Raw genomic sequence first — 22,117 nt, forward strand, 5'->3', positions numbered from 1 at the left:
AGGTAGGCCAACAGGAAAAACACCAAGACTTTTTTTTACCTTTAAACCAAACTTTGGATCACCTGATACGGCAGAAAGCTCTACGAATGCCAGTTCCTTAGCTTTTGGAGGGCGGGATTGCATTTTGTAGTTGGCTATGCAAATTGCTGCGTTATGACTCACCTTAGGACTTGTTTTGTTTCTAACCTATAGAAGTAATGGTAGGCAATGCACTGTAGGAGTCCTTTTATTTAAAAAGTTTTAAGTCTTTTCAGTGTCATTGTTATTTTAAAGTGGCTTTCAATTAAAGTGCAGTTGCATCCATTGCACAAGAAGAAAATCAATACATTTCAATCTCGCACATTCGGTATGTTCCTCTTATAAAAATTTGTGGGTTTTTTTTTCAATTACTGCAGACATAGGTGTTATAGTCCCTCGTGTCATGGCATTTTGGAAACATTTCAGAGGTGAACCTTAAAAGTTATATCATCTGTCAGAATATTTTCAAATTTTTCCCTTCCCTAGAAAAATTTCTACAGCTCATATTATTGGAAGATAATGTCTGCATGTGTGCCTCAGGATTGTGTTTGCCTGTGATGGCAATGACAGTGGCATTAAATACAAATGTGATTTGGTTCATATGGGGTTGCCGGTCCAGATAATTCTTTCCTAGCCCTGATAATAGAATGTTGCACGTGGCAGAGACATTCTCTACAGAACCTGCAAAAGGAAGTCAGATTCCTGTATGTAGAAGAAATGCTCTATTTATGAGGAGGGGATTAATTAAGTAGGTTTTTTTTTTAAACGAGAAGTTGTTCTTTTGTAATAATACTGCATACAGTTCTCATTCTAGTTTCAGAAATTTTCAGGGTTTTCAGACTGCACTTTAAAAAAAAATTACTGCCTTTTGCAAATATTGCAGTAGTGTACTGTCTTACTAGACAAAGATGATAGACTCTGTAAAACAAGTGAGCCTGTACTTTTGACAAAAAGGGATTCAAAACTTGACGGATGTAATTTTGCTATAAAACTCCTAACAGATTAGCATGGTAACCTCTTGAGGTTTTTTCCCCACTGGATGTTTTTGCAGTTACTTGACTTTGTGTTTTAATCCTCGTTTATTATAAATGGTAGCAGAATGACTAAACAATCCGTTTCAGCAGTGTGTATGTCACTAAAACTGTGGAAGTGAGAGATGCTGAGAAGCCAAATTCTCCTGCTGCTTTTCAGCACTATTCCTGTTGCTGTGTAACAGGGAACAGCTCAGGGAATGGAAGAAATTTGCTTCCTTCAACTTGTGTCTGGGTTTCTTTCTGCACTACCCTGGTCCCTCCTCAGGTCCTGAAGAATGGAATTTGTTGTTCTGTGTCCTTCAGTTTCATTTCTGGAGTTCTCATTCTCATTCTCATGCTGCTCCTGGCATCTTCCACTAAGGGAGTCAAAGCAGCGTGAAAAGGGTGCAAAAATTCTGCATTTGTTAATGGGAAAATTTTCTCAGCACAGGAATGGGGGAAGACTATGGCGACAAGACTGTCTTGTGAGTTTGATGCAAAGGGCATGCCAGTGGAGGGCACAGAGTGGTGGCATGGCCCATGGCAGGCCTGGAGTGCTCCAGTGGGGCGCTGAGTTGAGCAACTCCCGTTCTCAGGATTGTCAGAAGCAGCCCTGTGCTGGGAAGGAATGAGGTGTTCCAAAGCCCTTTTAGACTTCACTCTGGTCGTGTGCTCCTTCCTACCGATTTCTGCTATGCTTTGAATTGGTTTATGACTCAGTCAGCAGTGTGTGCAAGTGCATAACTATAAATAAAGTTTTGTTGTATTGTTTTTAACTCACAGTTAATGATTTTTTATCTGCTAAACCTCAAGGTTTTCTAAATGAAAAACTAGTATGGAACAGTTTGAATCCAGTTGATCGTGCTTCTGGATAGCAGTAGCTTGAAACCCGCACAACCCTTTCCTGTCCAGTTCACTGCTAGATTTTATTAACTAAAAATGCTGACCGGCTCCCATCACAGCATCACAGTGTATATTCTCCTTAGCACCAGCAAAGTGCTGTGAAAGACCCAAAGCTGTATTTCCAAAGCAGTTCATTTTTAGATCACATGCATCATACCTAATGTTCGAACTAATTTCTCTGTGCGCCCTTATGTGAATCATATTTCCAAAAGAAATCTGCACATTGGGATGTGAGTAAATAAAGGTTGCCATGAATAAAGAAAGGTTGCGTTTCATAAATGTCAGTTGTCTCTATCTGTGCCTCCTTGTGTGCTGTCAGTAGCACTCAACTGAGAGTTGCTGGTGCCATAGGAGAAAGCTGCAGTAAATGTCATATGAATGTGTTTTTCAAGCAAAGAACATGCAAGCAGATCAGGCATCAGCAAAACAGAAAGCAGTAATGAGGGAAATTAACAGTGGTGACATTAGGAAATTATTTGAAGGGGGGAAGAATGATGCTTTAGAGGGAAGTGACACCTGCATAGCACATAGAATTACATATTAAATTTCTACACTGTGAAGATGGTACTCATTACCATCACAGATTTTAAAACTGAGGATCCCAGCGACTCAGATATCCATTCATTCTCTTTTCCTTTCAAATACCTGCAAACTCTCTTTTCTCTCTAAGTTACCTGTATATTGTGTTTCTTTGCTTCTCTATCTCATCTTTTATCTACAGAATATTCAGCTAGCACAGTGCAATTTCTCTGTGTGGAGATTTAACTGAAACAAAGAGAGAAAGCCTGAGTTAGGACAACAGGAATAGTATCAGGGTACTTATAGAAGAGTTGGTATAAATAAAAATAAGATGTGGTTACATGATCTTAATTTAATTCCCATCGGACAAAGCGCAAAAACCTGAGATCACAAACCTGAGTAATGTTCTGAGTAGTCAAGTAACTGGTCTTTCAGTTCATTTCCTTTTGTATGTGTTGTATTTACCTAAATAATTCTCAGGCTTCCCATCATCCCAAACTAATACTCTCAGAATATCCAAATTGATACTGAAAGAATCTTTATTTAGCAAGTTATTATGTAAGTTTTTGTAATTAACTGAAGCTAAACAGATGTAGGATCATTATTTTTGCCTTTTTAATTCTTACAACTATCCCTTCTTTTATTAAAAAAGTTTTTATGCTTACCAGTTTTGCTATTCAGAGAAAAAAAGCATAGCTGGTATTAAGGATGAGAGAACAGACACTACAAATGTGTGTTCATAAAGGGAAGCACTGTAAAGTACCTAATACACTAAATCAAGCAGTCTAGAGATCCACTTTTTAAAGTGAATGTACATGTAACCAGAAAAACTTCTTCCATATTAAGTGCTAATATTTTACAAAATTACTGTTAATTACTGTTACCAATAATTTACAATATTGCTATTAATATTCTTAAAACTTAAGGTGGTAGTCTAACTCACACACTAATTTTGTTTTCACTACAACAGGATCCCAGTTAAAACAACTGCCAAGTTAGCCCAGTAATGCATAAAAGTTAATCCAATAAAGGTTCAAGTGATGTACTAGATCCTTTAAATAAATATGGTAAGAAACAGTCGTTCCACCAAAAGGCTTCCAATCTGTGCAGGTAAAAGATGATGGGAGAGGAGATTTCAGTTCAAGGATGTAAAATGAGCACTCTAAAAAGCTAAGTAAGGTAACAGGAGTCTTTCTCTCACTGTGGGCATGCCCATATTCCGTCTCTTACCTTTGGGGGTGATGAGTAAGGTGTGCTAGAAAAGATGTATCTTATGCAGACTGTAAATTGAAGAAATTAGTTTTGCATTCAGTTCCAAATATGGATATGTCTGTTCTGAGGATGTTTTGTCTCTGTATTTGAGTGTTTCCTATTGCTTGACTGTTTTGTGCTTTCACTAGGAAGTAGCAGCCCTGGGAAGGGGAGAGCTTTGCTAGGGAGCTAAGCCCTAACTCTTTACTCCAGGGAGTTTAGTGCAGAAAGTAAATGAGATACTGGGGTGAGTTGAAGGGGTGTCTAACAAGAACAAAAAATGTTAGTTGTATTATCTTTCTCCAAGTAAGTTCCCAGTCTCATGGGTGAACTGTCAGTAACAAGCAGTATTTGTGTGTAATTTCAATTGAACATATGCCTCCGTCACCATCTTGAAAGAGGAATTAATCTGGTATTTAATGGAAACTGTTTCATCACATTGCATTTTCACATCTAATCCCTGGCATTTCATACCAAATTAATTCTCAAAATTGAGTTTCCATATTCCCCTCCACTGAGTTGGCAAAAACATTGTGTTTGCTGTGAGTGTGATTTGCTTTGGTTTTGCAGAGCTGGGAGTTTGGAATCCCGCTGTGCAGAGAACTGGCCATACAGTATGAAAGTCTCTATGATTATCAGAGTCTCAGCTGGATTCGGGTAAGTAGCAGCAATTCCTCTCCCTGCAGACTTTCACATCATTCCCCAGGGAATTTTGCCCTGCTGTCAGAACATTCTGTATTTAAAATATAATCATATTCCCTATACAGTTCCATGCATTTACAGTGACTCCTTTGCCATTGATTCATTTCAATGACTTTGTAGGTCCACTGAAGTAATTCCGAAGTCTGCTAGCAGTAAACTCAAATGAGTACACGGAGACAACATACACATAGGAGCTGGGCTTGCTATTGCAATTGGATATTTAGATGTATTTCTGCATAAAATATTTTTTTTCTATTTTTAAAAAATTCTATATTGATATTTCAATTCCAGAAATATCAAGGAGAGCTTGTGCCTCAGTGGACATGAGAGGAACAGGAAAGAAAGAATGGAGAAGGCAAACTTGCGGCATTCTTGTAAATTTACAAGGATCTGGTCCTCCAGATAAGCCAAACACGTGATGAATTCAGGGCACATTTGCAGCATTGTGCTTTAATCAGAAAAAGTCAAAGTTCTGGTTGTTATTTAAAAGCTTTATGAATGTGAAAATAACTTCATATGCTTTTGTCCCCTGGGATCTCATGCATATATCCAAATTTAAGATTTATGCTGTGTGGATGAATGCTTATACACAGTGGTTAAGATTCTCTTTAAAAGTCAAACTGCATTTCTGAAGAGCCTGTCTTCTTCAAAGTGGCCCTAAAGACAGTGCAGGTGTCCATCGTGGTTGTGCACTTGTTTGTTGTAGACGTCTAAAATAGAGCGGCGTGAAAATTTATCCTGGTGTACAGGAAATACCATATGGGTGAAGTGATCATGAATGATAAGCAAACAAACTTATTAAAAGGTTAGTCAAATCATGCATCAAGAATTTCTTTCCTAAAACATGAGTAAATTAGCTATTCTTGCTGCCTTTTTATTATTTTAATTTAATCAGCTGGCAGGCAAAAAGCATCTCAGCTGATCAGCGTAACCCAATCCACCTCCTTTCATTCACCTGTGTGTTACATGTTTTCTGTTCAAGTTTCCTAAATCTGTGTTGACCTGAACTGACTTGAATTTCTCCCCCTCCAAAGAGTTTTCCTCTATGCCATTCACATCATTCAATGCATTCCTTTATTCTTCCTGCAATCACTTTGGGACTTTCTCCATTTTAGAAAAGGAGTTAATAATATGTGGGAACCAAGAACAAACCCTTCATGCGATATTCTAAGTCAAAGCGGCTGTTAGGGTTCCCTGCAGTGGAAGCAATGATGTCAAACTGATTCTTCTCTTCAAAGAGCTTTCGTGTTGCCATAGTAAAATTCCTGTGAGCCTTTCAACTGAGACTCAGTTTGGCAAGGGGTCTTGAAATCCCACTCTTGATATAAATGCTAGCACAGTGCCACAAAAGTATTAATCGGAACTAGAGTAAAATGCTTTTACTTTTTCCAAACTCCTTTTTTCTTCTATGTTAAACCTACTGGTGCACAGAGCTGTAGAAGATTTAATTTTGTTTCACCCTTTTTCATGCCCCTCAACTCAATCAACACAAACCCAATTGAATTGATATAATTTTTCAGACAGTGGTATAGATTTTGAGCTGTAGGAGAGATTAGGACACTGTGGGCCAGGCAACATAGATCTTAATCTCAGCTTTGCCAATAGTTCTGCAATGCAAAGAAAATAATGTGCAAGACCTGTTTAATTTAAAATGAGATACAACAGAAATATTTCCACATGTCATCTCCAAAAAATGTAAAATGAGTATGATGATACTATAGTCAGTTCCACCATGCAGACTGTTTAATTAATAATTATTATCTTTAAAAGAATTTCGGTCTTTTTATAAAAACTTACAGGGGCAAAAGAGTAATGTAGTATTTCAACATGTCTTGAGATCCTAAAGTTTTAAGTGCAGTTTTAAGGGTCTGATAGCAGCTATCTTTTTCCTCCACAGAAAATGGAAGCTACCTATTATGATAATATCATGGAACAGCAGCGCTTAGAACCTGAGTTTTTCAGAGTTGGTTTTTATGGTCGAAAATTCCCATTTTTTCTGCGGGTAAGCCAGATTTATACAAAATATGACAAAGCAACCAGGCTCAGAGTAGCAGTTAAGGCTTTGTATATTTGTTGTGGAGATATGATGTCTGCCATTCAGCTTATTTTTTTACACCTGCACAAGTGGAAACAGCTTTCTGGCTGAACTGAAGGATGTGATCTGTTGGGAATGTTCTTAGAACAGAGATCAGAAATTTGACTTGTGCCTGTGTGTACTTCTGACAATCTGCAGATGCAGTACAAATTGCCTCTATATTAAGCAAAATGCTGTATTGCAGCAATATTGGGTCATTAACTAATTTTCATCATCCCAAATTATCACGCTTTAGAAAGTCTCACATGACAGAATTATTCTAATACCAGACTGCTGATTCTCTTATGCTATCTGCAAGTGAAAATTTCCTCTCTCTTCAACAAAAAGCCTAGCAGCTTCTCTGGACATATCCTTGCTTTGAGCTTATTGTCTGCTGGTGTGTAAGGATCAGCTATGTATGCAATCCATTTTAAAAGTGAAATTATCTTCTTTTCCTAATGAAGAATCGAACTTAAAATGGCTATTGGTTCATACAACATCTTGTTACTAGTTCAGAGCAAGAAAGGAATATAATCTGACAACTGCTGTAAGAGCTGTCTGAAAATTGATGGTAGATGCCATCCAGCTTGACAGGACAAGCTAACTTGAAGCATGCTTTCAAGGACTGGAGGTGCATGTTTTGTGTTCTCTTTAAAGAAATGGTTTGACAAGAGATGGCACCACTCTTGAGTTATACAGGAGGAAGCTACAAAAAGCCAAACTGTACCATTTTGAAAATTGCACTTAAAGTCCCTCTGATTACTAAGTTTTGTTGTTTTTTTTAACTAGGATTTAAACATTGGTGTTTAATTACACTCTTTTAATGCAAACATGGGCAGGGGAAGTAAAGGCAAGTTGGAATTAATCAGTGTGAAAACACCAGTGGATAAAGGGTGGCTTCACGTTATTCAAAGGTGAAGTTGAACAGTGCCATAACGTAGCAGCCTGAATCAGTGTGTAGAACACACCTGCAGAGGAATCTGAGGAAATGACAAGTGTTGCAGTGTGAAGTAGCTACGCTTTCATGAAGATCTCCAGAGAAAACTGACAATTTATTTTTTATATCTAACAACAGATGTTTCAGAAAATGAATGACAACAAAGCCATTGTGGCACATAAACTTCCTACATTTGAAGTGGTATCAGTGAATCTAGCTGATCCTATTGTATTACAGAACCTACAGTTTTATCTTGGATCCTGCGTGGCCTATGTGTTTAACGCTGCACGAGTTTTCAGTGCACAGCACTTGCTCTTTGTGAAACGGTGTAACAATATGGATATTCGGCTGGGGACATTACCAGTGAACATGAGCGTACATAATTATAATCCTTGTTAATTCTGCAATTATATTTAGTAGCAGTACTTCTGATAGCAGATTACTAATGTAGCAATCTCATTAAAAGTCATCCTTCTCCTTTCTCTCTCTAATGATCCATACAGCATACACATTGTGAAGCACAGACTAAGCCCATTAGCAATCACATCAGCATGGATCACACTGTAAAGAGATTGGAAGCCGCTATTCTAGAGAAGAACAAGATTTACATGGATTAAATGTTTCGAATAGATATGGGAGTGATTTAAAGTGATCAAATAATTCCATACCCTTTTCTCATTTATTTTTCTATTGCTATATAGCTTAAGACAGAAAATAACCTCCTCTTTCAACATTTTTGGTTTTGAAGACCCTTTGTCCGGAAAAGTCATTGTTCATGTTTCTATGAATTCTGCATCTATTTCTAGCCTTCCTGCATAAGTAGACTAAAACTGTCCACGTCTTCCATTTACCAGAGGTTCAAGTAAGGACTGATAAGCCACATCGTGAAATCTTGTGTTGGCATCTGTCTGAAAAGTCTATTAAATTTAGCTTTGAGGTGTTTTCAGGGCATTATTTTCAGAATCACAGTAACTTTGTTTATAGGCTTACAGTTTTCTGGATTGCTGCAATCAAAAGCTAAAATAGACAGTACAGTTAGTGTCATGAAGAGATTCACCTTCAAACATGGACTCACTGCAAATTTAATAGTAGCTGCGAAGTTTGGGCGTTACAGACTGAACTGTCAAGACTCATCATGCAATTTTTCTCCCAGTTCATTGGTTGCTGTGACTGATACAAAGCGACATATGTCACAGCTGGAACAAAAGAAATGTTTCGTAAAGTTGAAATGAAAAGCCAAAGATAACTACACTCCTTGGCTGTGTTTTATGGTGGGTTTTGCTGCTTTCTCTTTTGATTTTGCTACAAGATCAAGAACTGCTCAGCCAGAACCCTTTTCCAGAGCAATTAACAAAACACTATTGCGTATACTACAGCCTCTAAATGCAAGAAATAGAAGGGGGGAACTGTTCTTGTTTGCTGGGGTTCTTTGTTTTATGAAGGTGAAAATCTCCCTGTACTTCTAGTTATTGTTATGAGTGTAAAAGTTAAAACTACCAGAATTAGAGAGATTGCCTGCTTTGGTCTTGCTTCAGGACATTAACACCAATCAAAATTGTGTTTTGTGGTAATAGGGTTAAGACACTGGAATACAATCTTCATGACACTGAGGATTTTAGAAATCCTGTACCTTGCTGTTCAGAATTTGAGATGGCTCAAAAAGGATCCAAGAACTCTGCACAGGCGGTTTAATGCCTCAAGAGGCATATCTAAATGTGAGCTTTCCTTTTATAGCAGAAACAAAATTTTGTTCATCAAGAGGAAAGTGCTTTTAGGGCTGAAGGGGAATTTGTTAAGTGGCCACTGAGAATTCTTGGTAAGGCTTTTCCGTATCACCCCACCATAGACAGGGTAGTTCCCGAGGATGCACTGTTCAACATGATCAGAGGTGGACTGTATGGCTATGACGATACAGCAATGATTAAACAGTGTTTCTTGTGAATAGTTTGTTACAACTTCTCTCTAAGGATAAGTGATAAATCAATAAACTTATATCTCCGTCTATTCTGTGAAATCCTCAGGACTTTTTATCTATCTGGTTTAAACTGTATTTGACATCAGCTTTCCCAGTGCAGAAGAGCCAAGCTGGTGATGTAGTCTTAAGTTTTGGTTGATATGTTGCAGTATAGTCCAATTAAAAAATAGTCCCTTTTCAGTTGTCCGAAAAGAAAAGACAACTGGACTGAATGCTACGTATGTATGGATCAGAGGCATCTTTCTGCTGAGAGATCAGTGGAAGCATCTACTTATTCATCACTTCTTGATTAAATACATCATACAGAAAGAGGAAAGAATAAAATATATCAGCTGTGTTAAATGCACATTTTACTCTCACATTAGTGTACTGACATTGTCATTTATCTTTGTTTTTCAAGCAGTAAAATTTAAAGTGAGATAAAAGCTGATAGAATTTACCTTACTTTTGAGGAGACTAATTTATGCTTGTCCTTCTTGCAGAACAAAGAATATGTATGTCGGGGCCATGACTATGAGAGGCTGGAAGCCTTCCAGCAGAGGATGCTGAGTGAGTTCCCACAAGCCATTGCAATGCAGCATCCAAACCACCCAGATGACTCTATATTGCAGTGTGATGCCCAGTGTATCCTTCAGAGAAAGGCAAACTATGATTTGTGTTGTTCACATGTTCACATTTATGAACTGTGGTAGAGGACAGAGGAGAAAGGTATTGAAAAGGTCATCAACTTAAATACCTCAGTTCCTAAGAGCTTCAGGTAGAGCTAGGTGTGGACAAAACCATATACCTATCTACAGTAGACATTAACTGGTTCATTGCACATTGTTGAAGAGAACTGTCAGTTTTTATTCAGGGAGCAATGCAAGTCATATTCAATGTGTAAGGGAAATAGCTGTCCTTGGTCACATCCATGTTTCAACCTTTACCAACGGCACTGGTGTAATGCACGTTGTGTGTCATGAAAAGTATCTGCGATATCTTCTTTTGGAGAACATTTTGCTGGGAAGAGATATTAATTCCAAGGTGTTATTTTCCATTGTGTTTATTTTTCACATCATTATTATTATTCTTTTGCAGTCTCCCTTTCTTTTAAACTGCTGAACTCTTTTATACGTAAGGCTTTGAATCTTATTCTTCTCATTGGTAATCTGTATTGTGATTGGCCATAAGGACATTGTCAGCATCTCCTGAAATCAGTTGGTGTTTCCCACTCATCTTTCATAGCACATGCTTTTCATTCCTCTTTGCTATAGAACATTGATATTTTCATAGAGGGGTTGTTTGTATGTGTATTTTGGTTGGTTTGTTTATGCTTACAGAGATCTTGTCTGCAACACTGAGGTTAAGCCAGTTTAATTAAACTGTACTGTAAATTGATGAAATTCGGACAACTTTGGTTTGTAGACAATGCTGAAGCATCTACGGCAAAATTTATCAAAGGTAAATATTAGATATTTAGGTACCTAAATACGTCAAGATCTACTAAAATGCCTGCACAAAAAAGGCACCTACCTCTAATTAAAACTAGTAGGAACAGGATGTTTTGCATGCTGTAGATATTCTGGTTGTCTTACTACATACTCTGTGCATCCTCAGCTATCTTCCTCTTTGGTTAATCTGGCTGTGAGGTACTATAACTCTGTAGACTCTCCTAGTAGTTCTGGTGTAGTGTTCTTCAAGTGATCACTTGCAAAAGAAGCGTGTTGGAAAACAAAAAGGCATGTGACTTTCTGAATTCACCGTCCTGTTTATTTCCACATTAGAGACAGCTTCCCTGTTTGATGTCCCATGGCTTTCTTTGACTACATAATTTACAGATCTACAGATCTATGCAGTGACTCCCATCCCAGACAATATAGATGTGCTGCAAATGGACCGTGTCCCTGATCGAATAAAGAGCTTTTACCGAGTCAACAACATCCGGAAGTTCCGCTATGACAGGCCTTTCCACAAAGGCCCAAAGGACAAGGAGAATGAATTCAAGGTAGAAGTAGCAAATAAGTTTAAGTGTTAATCTCTTCAAGGCAGGTACTGTTTTATTATTTTATGCTGATCTAGCCTTTCAAGTAATCCTGAATTGATGGCCAAGGATACTGTAGTAACTCAAATAACAAGTAGCTGTTAACACACCTGACCTGATTAAAGCATTGTCCAGTTTAAAGGTGAGTTATTTTAGTGCCACGAAAGATGCAATTTGAAGCAAGATGGGTTTTTTTTCTTTGGCTGGCATTTTTTTCTTACTGCCATGTATGTCCACAATGTCTTCTTGGTTCCTGTGAAAGAATTAGTGGTCAACCTTTTCAAAATTAATAGAAATGTTGAATGTGCTTTAGAGCATCCTGAATTCTGGGTTTGTTAGTGACTTTCAGCATGACGTTCTGCAAAGTCCGTCAATGCTCAGGAGCTTAATATATTCTTTTCTGAACTTTACCCCCTTAGCACCTGTAGTAAGAGTACAGATGATGTGATTGTGATTCACTGCATACCTCACATCCTCAATTACTCTTTGCAGAGCTTGTGGATTGAACGTACCACTCTGACCTTGACTCACAGTTTGCCTGGGATCTCTCGCTGGTTTGAAGTAGAGAGAAGAGAACTGGTAACATTCACAGTTCCTGTAATTGTGTTTTGAAATGATGATACTGAGGACATGGGATAGGCAACCTAAAACTCCTTTGGCTGAAATCTTGCCGTTCAAAATGATGTTTACCAATGATTAAGTATGTTCCTTTTCCACCCCTTAGTGTAAATAATTGCTGAATATAACCACAGGAATTATGTGAGGGAACATGACAGTAAAATGGATAGAATGCCAAAAAGATGGAATAATGGCATTGTTGTGTTGTATAATTGCAATAATTGCAATTGCATTGCATTGTCATCAGTATACAGAAATATGTTTTCTCAGCTCAGTGACCTGAAATACAGCAATGTTAACAGTAAAGTTTGTTAATCTAGCTAATTTTCTACAAAGTGGTAAAAACTAAGATCACTGAACAATCATAGAATATCATTTCACTACAAGGAAGGGAATAAATCTCAGAGAAGTGTCCATGGAATTAAAGTATATTTTATTGCCTTCGAGGTTGAAGTAAGTCCTTTGGAAAATGCCATTCAAGTGGTTGAGAACAAAAACCAAGAGCTGAGAACACTGATAAGCCAGTACCAGCATAAACAAATGCATGGTAACATTAATCTTCTCAGCATGTGTCTGAATGGAGTGATTGATGCAGCTGTTAATGGGGGAATTGCACGATACCAGGAGGTAAGCCAGGCTCTGCTTCTGATTTTAGTATCAACTTTTTGCAATTTTATTTCCATTTCTCTTTCAAAAAGAGTATCACTTAATAAGGTAGGACATTTCCATGCATGTTATCTAAATATGAGGTTAAAACCCCTACTTCGTTATTCTGCATCAGCATTTGCATAGCCACATATCAACAGGAGGATCCAAAGATGGAGTTGGGATGTCACATTGAAGTAGGTACAGGTGACAGTGGGGTTTCTCAAGAATGAAACTTGGCTTACCGGGAAGTCCTGACTTGGCAGGTAAAAGAGTGAAACAGCCTGGGTGCTTTTTTTATACTGCTTACATTATAAATCCATTTTGGAATAGAGGCAGTGGGACTTGTAGTAATTGAGACTGATTGGGCCTGTAATCAGGAAAAGCTACTAATTCATGCTACTCAATCATTTTCTTTGCTAGCCTAATTTCAGACTCACCGAACCCTAAAATGATGGTATATGCAGTATGTTATCTGGCATAATCTTTGTCATGCTGTTACTTAAACTCTGCATTCCAAAACGTTAAGTCTAGAGTGAAGTCTAGGGTGAAATCCTGAAAAATGGCAGCAGTGGTCCAGGGGCATGGGACATGTCTTCCCCACAGAGCCATGAAGAGAACGCTCTTCATGCTTTACATTAGTTACCACTTTATTAACGTAATTCCTTTAACTTTAGGCAGTTATGTGAATGAAACTATATAAAATACAAATAACTGGATGATACAAGGCTTAGTGGTATTGCTCATCACTGTCACATGGGGAGACTTGGTCAGATTCATGATTCAGCAGAATCATCAAGGTTGCTAGAACTGTCCTGTAGCTTTACCTGGATCCCAGAGTGCTAAAAGCAATAAAATTCAGCTGCTACTGTTAGCTTAATATAGTTTTCCTAAGATTTTTGGACTTTATGCTCTCATCCTTTGACAGCAAGTTACGATGCAATGTCTTCCAGTAAGCAGGCAGCTTTTTTCTTTTTTCCTACAGGCCTTTTTTGATAAAGACTATATCACAAAGCACCCTGGAGATGCAGAAAAGATCACACAGCTCAAGGAACTCATGCAGGAACAGGTACTGTTTTTCCAATGCAAAAGAATGTTCCTGCAGTGTCTGGATTCATCAGCAGTCAGTCTAAACATGTCAGATCGAACTGATTCATTCAGAAGCAAAGAATTTTGGTACAGAAGATCTAAAGTACATTTAAACAAAAAAGAGGAGGGAGATGGCCAATGAGTTTATGAACAAGCCATTCACCTTATGGGACATGAGCTGATGCTCAGCTAAAAGTACATTAATTTTGTTGTCTCCATTTATTATCCAGTAGACATCTTGCCACATTTCAAGACTGCCTTTCATTTCTTCAACAAATCACCTAACTACATTTCAGATTTCCCATCTGTAAAATAAAGATAATCCTTATCTCCCTTCAATCCTCAAGAGAATGTCTGAAGATGCATTAGTTATTGTTTGTACAGACTTAGGATCATGTAGGGAATTATATACGTCTTAAGCCTGCTAGCATTACTATTTTCTTTCATCTGAGAGCTTATATAATCTCATTCAATCACCAATATTATATGTCTGACCTTTGAAAAAATGGCCTTTAAAAATAAATAATGAGCAACAGAAAGTGGCTATGCGTGCCACACTGCCACTGTTCAGCTCAATTATCAGAAACTCCTTTTAGAAATCACTGTTGGCAACTTTGACCTCTTCTCTGACACTGGGTGGAAGGAATTTTCTTTGTCACAACGAATTATCTGTGTGAGGATGTAATGCTGTTCACTCGAGAGAGAGAATCAATATGGTAATTTTTTACAGTTATCTCTTAATAAAAGTAATCCAACCTGACATAAATGTATTTGTCTCACACTTAAAGTAGTTGTTGAAGTAATGTGAACTTCCCAGGTCTCCTAGGCTTGCTTAATTATCAGCAGTCTTGTAAATGAACACTGGCATATTTTACGCTACTTTCTTGCACAGTGACAGAACTGCAGGACAGGCTTCTACTCTATCTCTTAGACACAATTTATCTGGGTTTGTGATGTTATGTTTTCTTTTTAACAGGTACATGTCTTAGGAGTGGGTCTGGCAGTCCATGAGAAATTTGTACACCCAGAAATGCGTCCCCTGCATAAGAAACTGATAGACCAGTTCCAGATGATGCGATCCAGTCTGTACCATGTAAGCTGACAGTCATTTTTCCCACTTTGAATCATTCAGAGTTACGATTAAACTTGTACCAGTTGCAGTAAGGTTCATGAAAGAACTGGGCTGATACAGCACTGATTGAACCTACTGGATTGCCAAATCATCAAAAGAATTATTGACTTTTGTGCAAGAAGGAAGTCCTGGAAGGTCTGTTAACTTAGCCTGTAATTTAAACTAGGATTTTTTATATTTGTATGTTCTTTGTTGTATCACAAAACAATTGTAAAGCTTAACTTTCAGTTACTGTCTTACATAGTAGAAGATTATGTAAAACAGAGGAAGAAAGATTAACAGAAAGTGTTAGATGTTGAGCTCTTCAAAAGAACTGCCATAATTTGGAGGAGCCTGACATGGATTAGGCCCTCCAGAAATGTTTTTATATAGGCAGTGACAGAAATTCCTGTTGGCTACCAGGTGGGTAGGTGGTCAGAAATTTGTAGTGCATTCTCTTGCTGGTATAGTGAAATCTTTATGGATACCTAGACACTATCTTGAACATTATAACAACCAAACTAAAGGATATATTTCTATAATGTAAAAGTATTATTTGAAATATGTGTGTTAGCACTTTACTTTCCAACTGGAGTACATATTTTCTAAGGCAGCTTCTAACTTGAAGGCTTTTTCCTCCACTCTTAACAGCAAGGATGGCCAGAAACAACAGCACCAGAATTTTAAAATATGGCCTTTCTGTTTCAAAGCAGATGAGATCTGTATGGGTCGCAGTTGCTAGTCTGAGTTCACTGTCTTTCCTGAGAGTTTGGACAAGATCTGTATTTTTGAGTCCACATTTCTTTTTTGAAAAATACAGGTGGCTGTAATTTGGGCCACACTATGCCTCTATTTTCCTCCCAAATTCCTGAAATAGTGGCTAGAAAGTGTCATTGGAAATAAACAGAGAATAAGGTTGTAAAGCACTGAAGCTGTTTATCCTGTGGAGACAAAGGATAACTGAGAGTAAGGGTAGAGAATGTGGCAACAGATCAGGATTTTCCTGAGAAGAAAACTTGTAATTTTCCATTACCAACTTAGCTAAAGCATGTTTCCTTTGCAGGAGTTACCTGGTTTGGATAAGCTGAGTCCAGCCTGTTCAGGCACTAGTACACCACGCAGCAATGTTCTGGTTTCACATGGACCTATGAGCCCAGAGAGTATAAAGCTGGTGCATCGACACAGGTACCCTGTTTTTTCCTTCTGAAATATCTAGGATCATTAAGATTCAAGGATCTAAGAAGTGGTTAACAAGTACTGCAGGAGGAGCAGGATGAGTTTTGCAGAAGTGTCTTTTGTCTTTATTTAGTGCTAATTATTAAAGTTTGATCAAGGATTGGAATCAAGAAGTTGAGAAACCCAATTTGCAGCAAATGCTGAACACCTCCAGGTGTTACTCCATCACTTTACTTACTGTAGAGGCAGAAACACACATCTGTCACTCAGATCTCCAGATTCAATCTGACTTCAGAGGTTCCAAATTCTCCTACTTCTGTTATGCAAACAGCAAATAAATGGGTCCTTATCTACCATAAAAGGAAAGTTTTATTGCTTGTTTAACCCAACTCAGTATGTACCCATTTTTAAGGATCAAAAAATGTTCATATCATTGGGTTTTTTATAATTCTGATCAAATCAGAACCCGAATATAAGAAAGGCTGACAAGGTGTTTTGATCAGAATACCAAAAAATGGCTCAGCCTTCACAGAAACATCTGAAAATGTGGACGCTTATTCAAACCGAATACCCATCTATAAAAACTGAGACAATGATTGAGGATAAAATTGGGATTTTTAGGGCAAAACAGTGGTTTTCTATCCAGCCAAAATTGCTTATTTGAAAATGTACATATACATGCCAGTATGAAAAACAGTGACAGTCACTGAAGTGATGAAATTGTAATTGTTCTTCCATGTTTATTTCTCTTGGTGGGTACACATAGCTTAGCTACTTTTAAAGGCTGGTATGAAAAGCTGCAGAAACTTGGTCTACTATTTAGTACATGAATCTAGGATGGTGACATTCTTTTTACTATTAAAATTGAGTAGCTCTTATACTACTTTAGTGGTTTGGCAGTTGACAATTGGTGTCTGGGTGATAAATTTTTTTCCTCAAAATTCCTCACTTTGTAAAGCCTTTTTTAGTTCTTAGGACAAGCTAAGGAGATTCTATAGTGTACAAAATATATATTTGCGTATGTGAGTCAGAGTGACAAGGAAAAAAATAATTTCATGAGTGAGAACAGGGTGCAAGCCTGCACACCAGATGGACTGTATTATTTACTGTCAGCTACAAAGTTGCCTTCAACTGTAATGCTGAGGTCCAAAAGATACAGTAAGGAAAACTCTATTTTGACCTGTGTGTCTTGTGCTTGGCTTCCTTTAGAATGTTTTTTTTTGTTGTTTAAGCTGCGCAGACCATGGTACTTCAGCATTAAAAATGAGAGTGGTTTCAGGATGTTCTGGTATAAACAAAACAAATATGCACCCAGTGACCTAACATGATGTTAACCTGGCTTTGGATTCTGAAATTCTACATCTTATGTACTATGTTGTCTTACATGTAGCTTTATTGTCATTTCTTTCATATTTACTCACATTTATGGATTTGCTTAAGATCATTCAGCCTGATTTTTCAAAAGTGTTTGACATCTAGAGGTGACCTAACGCAGTAGGTAACTGCAGGTACTTCTAGCTTGGAAAAAATCAGGCTTCACAAATTAGAACACAGGTTCAAAAAATGATGATGCCCTTGTTCTGTCTGTTTTTATTCCAGCCCACTGAACTTGCTTGGTTCAGTCCGACACTCATCATCCTCTCTGTCATCGCACACCTCCAGCGAAACAGGAAACCTGGTTATCCTAACAGACAGTTCTGTGGGGGAGACTGCTGAGGATATGTACCACATGCAGGTACAGCTCCAGCACAGCCAGGAGCGGTTGTTAGAGACAGCACTGAACGTGCTCTGGAGGGTTACACTTAGGAGAAGTACACTGTATCTATCTATGCACATGCTTGGATCTGTCCTGTGATATTTTTCTCAAAGAACTGAATAGGTAGAATCTAGCATTGGTCAAGAAACATGACGAGAGTATTTCAGCTAAGTTTACTTTGGGAAGAAATCTTCTGTATTTGTACAAGTGAAAGGTGCTCTTGTGGTCCAAGATCATATTATTGCTTTCAAAAAGTGAGATTTTAGTCAGCATGTTATTTATATGACCTGTTCAACATATGCAGTTAGTTTTGCTCTTGGTTTGTGAGAGGGTGAAATAAGTCCCCCAGTCTGAGTGCAGGTTTATAGTGGCCTGCACTGAAACTATTTCCTAGAGAGAGGCTGCACTTAGGTGATCTGAGACAGGTAAGTATCTAATGCACTGATCCGCTCAGTTCTCTCTTGGTGAGTTCTCTGCCTCCTGCAGCTTGTTTACCCTAACTCCAGGTACAAAGGCTCAGTCAGTCACCAGCGTCTCTGTTTTATCCTCGTCCCAGGCTAGCCCTTCCACCTCAAGCCTGAGCTCTACTCACTCAGCACCGTCCCAGATGATAAACTCCGCCCCTTCCAGTGCTCGAGGTAAGAATGGATGGACCCAAATGAAGGGTTAACTGGACCTGCAGGTCTCCCCTAAACCTGGCAACATTGTTGAGAGACCACCTACACTGAAATATACCACTGTTTCTCTTTTGGAGCTGTAAATGCCTCTTCAAAAATCAATCCTTAAAAATGTTTTTCTTCTCCAGAAATGGATTTAATAATTCTTTTTTTCAGCAGCACTTGGAATGTATCTCTAATACATGCTGGTTTCAGGCAGTTGAACTTCATAATGATTTCCATCATTCTGCCACAAAATTGTCACGGGCAGCACAGAGGAAAACAAGAATAGTCTTTGGTGCAGTACTTGAAAGAGACAAATCATGAAGGCAACAAAATAATTTTACATGTTTAATGAAATTATGGCACAAAGAACTTGAGGCAGTTTAGCAGAAATCTATGTATACAAGCTTTTGTATACATATGTATACAATGAATGTTGAAAGATGTGAATTTTAAGTACTGGACTTAAAGAGGGCTTCCCTGCTAGGAAATTGTTGAAGAAAGGAAAAATGTAAAAACAAACTCTAGAAGTACTCATATTGCCTTTGCTGTTACAGTAGCTCATCTTGATACTGTCAATCATTTTCTTCCCAAGCCTCAGAGCTGAAGCAAAACCACGCTGCAATCTCCTGACTTCAGTAACTTCTGTTCAAGTTTTTTTTTCCCCTCTCAGTTTGGATTCTCAGTTGCAGGTTCACAATTTCTACACCTCTTTTCACAGGTGTCTGAAGAAGGTATCCAGGATGTAGTTAGAGACACTAATATTTAAATCTTACCCCGCTTTCCGATACAGGGGAACTGTATGTCTCCATATGGACAGAGAATACAGAGAAGGGCCCTTTCTCTTGGGCTATCTTGGGGATTTTTTTGCTCAATCTTGCAGTAAAATCTTAATTGACCAGCTGTTGTTGGTTGTTGTTGTTGACAGAGATGCACAGATGCACCAAAATTATTTAACTGAGGTATCAGATAGAGTAGGAAGGTGAGAAATGGACATGTTCAAATAAAGGCAAATAGTTTCACTAATTACCAAGGGCTGGAAGGCAAATAATGACAGTTCAAATAGTAAGGTAACCAGATGAAACTGGCATAACAGGAAAGGGAAGATGGAACTGAGTACAGGGCTATCATGTCAGGAAGATGTCCTTGAATGGATGTGCCTCAGCTGGCATGTGAGCTCTGAATCTTTTGGGGGATCTGAGGGGGTTTGGTACTCATAGTGTTTCAGGCTATTTTCCACTTTTAAAAGTCCAGTCCTCACAGGCTGTGCCAGCCTTTCTGAGCTTGATGACTTCACAGCATCACCAACTTCCCTTTTTACTGTATTCTTTGCTGTTGCTTAGAAACCAAAGTGATGAATGCTATGAAGGATATGGTGCTGATGGATGAGCCAACAGCACCTCCCAGAGATGAGAACCAGCCAGTGTAAATGACCACAAATGAGAGAACAAAAAGAGAAGTAGTGATTTTGAAAAATACTTCAGTATATATATATCTATTTTATTCTTCACTCTTACTAACATGTTGTGATAGCCTATGATACAACATTTCTTCTCTGCAAGTTTTGTTCACTTTTAAGTTAGGTGAGCACAGCATTCAGACATTACCCACAGATTATGGGATTTCACTTCTAGTAAAGTCCCAGATGCTCTCTGTGTTTCACAGTGTGCAAGTCACTATTCCTGTTATTACTATACTGTTGTCTGGAATGGAGTTGTTCATAACAAGAAAAAGCCCTTACACTTAAATTCCACTGTGGTAATACAGCTTTGTTTTTCTCCTTGGTGATTTTTCCTTTTGTTTTGTTTTTTAATTGGGTGAATTTGCTGCTTGTGAAAATGAGAGACCAGTATCACTGGCTGGAGCAAGGTACTTCACAAACATTACACGTGCAGCTCTGCCAATGCACCTCTATCCTTTTCTTTTCCTTTTTTTTATTTATTTATATTCTTTTTAATTTAGTGCTGGTGAAAGGTGCTGGATTGACAACCCTGGAGGCTGAAGCCCTCTATTTATCCACAGAACAGATACAGCATGGGCGGCAGCCGTGCAAGCTTTCCCACGCTGCCCCTACCAATGTGCCTCATCTCTGTCCTGGAGGGGCCACCTCTAGAGGTGAGAGGATAGTTCAGTCACCATGACCCATCCAATCCTTGGCCTTTCTGCTGAGACTGCCAACAAAGCTACAATAGTCACAATGCTGCAGTTAACCACTTTTCAGAGGGGAAGTATACAAAGGCCAACAATTCATTTTGGACAGGCCACCTAAATTTAGCAACTTAGCATCTTTGTAACCTGTGGCTTTAACTTGAGCATGGTTATCTAGGATTTCCAGGTTTTCATCAGATGTTTAAATGCTTCTCTCATTGATTCAAACATTAACGTACAGGTGATAAACCACTATCCCATTATCCAAATATTTATACCACCTTCTCTGTGTAACTGCAGAGTCCTTTCTGGAGCTCAGCTACTAGCACTGTTCTGAGGAGACGGGTATCTTTATAATATAGATCAGTTCCATAGATGACCAAAGGACCATGGTCATTTGTATTAAGAATCCAGCAGGAATTTAAATCGTACTTCCAGTTCTCCACTTCCAAAAAATGACCCTTTCACTGATGTTTAAAACAGCAACACAAGCAAATTATTTGGCTTGTCCAAAGGAAATAATAAAGGCATTAATCCAAAATGTTTTTAAAGGATAGTTATCAAGACAGTAGATTAACAATTTGATCCCATCACTGAACAGCAGATTAAAGCAGCAAACCTTACACTAGTTATAATAGACACAAGTTAGAGCAAAGTCTTAAATAGAATTGTAATCAGAATACAGTAAGAATTTTCTGATTCTGTGCTAATGATAAAGACATTACTAGTTACTCTGTTTTTCACATTAACAAGTACGTACCTTTCAGTTTTCACCTGGCTTGACCCTTGTGTAGCTTCTTCCCTATCAAGAAAGCAACACTGTTGTCATATGAAGGATCAATAAGAAATTCAGAGTTTGTTTTGGCTTCATTTGAGGTGACTCATGAGGCACTGCTCTAACCTTACTGGAGTTAAAAGATTATGTAAGCTGACATTCGCTAAGCAGAAATTGTAATGCAAAAAGATTTATAAAGTGCTAGGAGGGGGTTAGGGTTTTTTCAGTAATTTCATTTAAAATGTGGTTGGGACTCCTCTGATGTACTCTAAAAGCAACTCCCACTTGATCCTTGATGATGCTCCTCTTAAGGCATCCCTACTGCTTTCTCAATACAGCCTCCTTTTTAAGGTGTAGAAAATGAGTCCTGGTGTCTTATTTAGCACTTTGCAAGAACCCGTATACTTACATTAAAAGCTTCCTTCTTAGAGCAAAAAAGTTATGAGCAAACTGTTTTCACAACAGTAATGATACTCATGAATCAGGAGAAAAGATTTATTTGAGTTTGGAGTGTAACTACATTAATTTTCTGTTTCGTTCCTTAAAACTAACATTTGTCACCACTGGATTAATATTTTCATAATTAAAAAACTACCTCTGGCTTCAGCATAGGTTTTCCTTTCTCATTAACAGTACATACAGTGCTGCGCACATCAAGGGTACCAAGCTACAAGCTAAAAGGAATAAGCCCTGATACATGCTGCAGCGGTTTATATGGCCACTGGCTG

The 22,117-nt window shown here is 38.2% G+C and overlaps 1 protein-coding gene across 12 annotated transcripts in view; it reads left to right on the forward strand.

Annotated features, from left to right (window-relative positions):
• DOCK3 (dedicator of cytokinesis 3) overlaps positions 1–22,117 on the forward strand; it is a 222,954-nt gene that overhangs the window by 188,426 nt on the left and 12,411 nt on the right. For 8 of the 12 annotated variants that reach the window (XR_010373348.1, XM_064454097.1, XM_064454103.1 and 5 more), the window contains 12 exons: positions 4,275–4,361; positions 6,304–6,408; positions 9,875–10,016; positions 11,210–11,376; positions 11,905–11,991; positions 12,478–12,657; positions 13,661–13,744; positions 14,741–14,857; positions 15,939–16,060; positions 17,651–17,786; positions 18,364–18,445; positions 20,429–20,581. Coding sequence is in view for 11 of the 12 variants with exons in the window: in XM_064454097.1 (XP_064310167.1) it covers positions 4,275–4,361; positions 6,304–6,408; positions 9,875–10,016; positions 11,210–11,376; positions 11,905–11,991; positions 12,478–12,657; positions 13,661–13,744; positions 14,741–14,857; positions 15,939–16,060; positions 17,651–17,786; positions 18,364–18,445; positions 20,429–20,581 (1,462 nt within the window). In the remaining variant the exon portion in view is untranslated. The remainder of the gene's footprint in view (positions 1–4,274; positions 4,362–6,303; positions 6,409–9,874; positions 10,017–11,209; positions 11,377–11,904; positions 11,992–12,477; positions 12,658–13,660; positions 13,745–14,740; positions 14,858–15,938; positions 16,061–17,650; positions 17,787–18,363; positions 18,446–20,428; positions 20,582–22,117) is intronic. The other 4 variants (XM_064454107.1, XM_064454105.1, XM_064454104.1 and 1 more) reach the window with 2 other exon arrangements.

The sequence above is a fragment of the Phalacrocorax carbo genome, chromosome 6, assembly GCF_963921805.1.
Source record: "Phalacrocorax carbo chromosome 6, bPhaCar2.1, whole genome shotgun sequence".
Taxonomy (NCBI): Eukaryota; Metazoa; Chordata; class Aves; order Suliformes; family Phalacrocoracidae; genus Phalacrocorax; species Phalacrocorax carbo.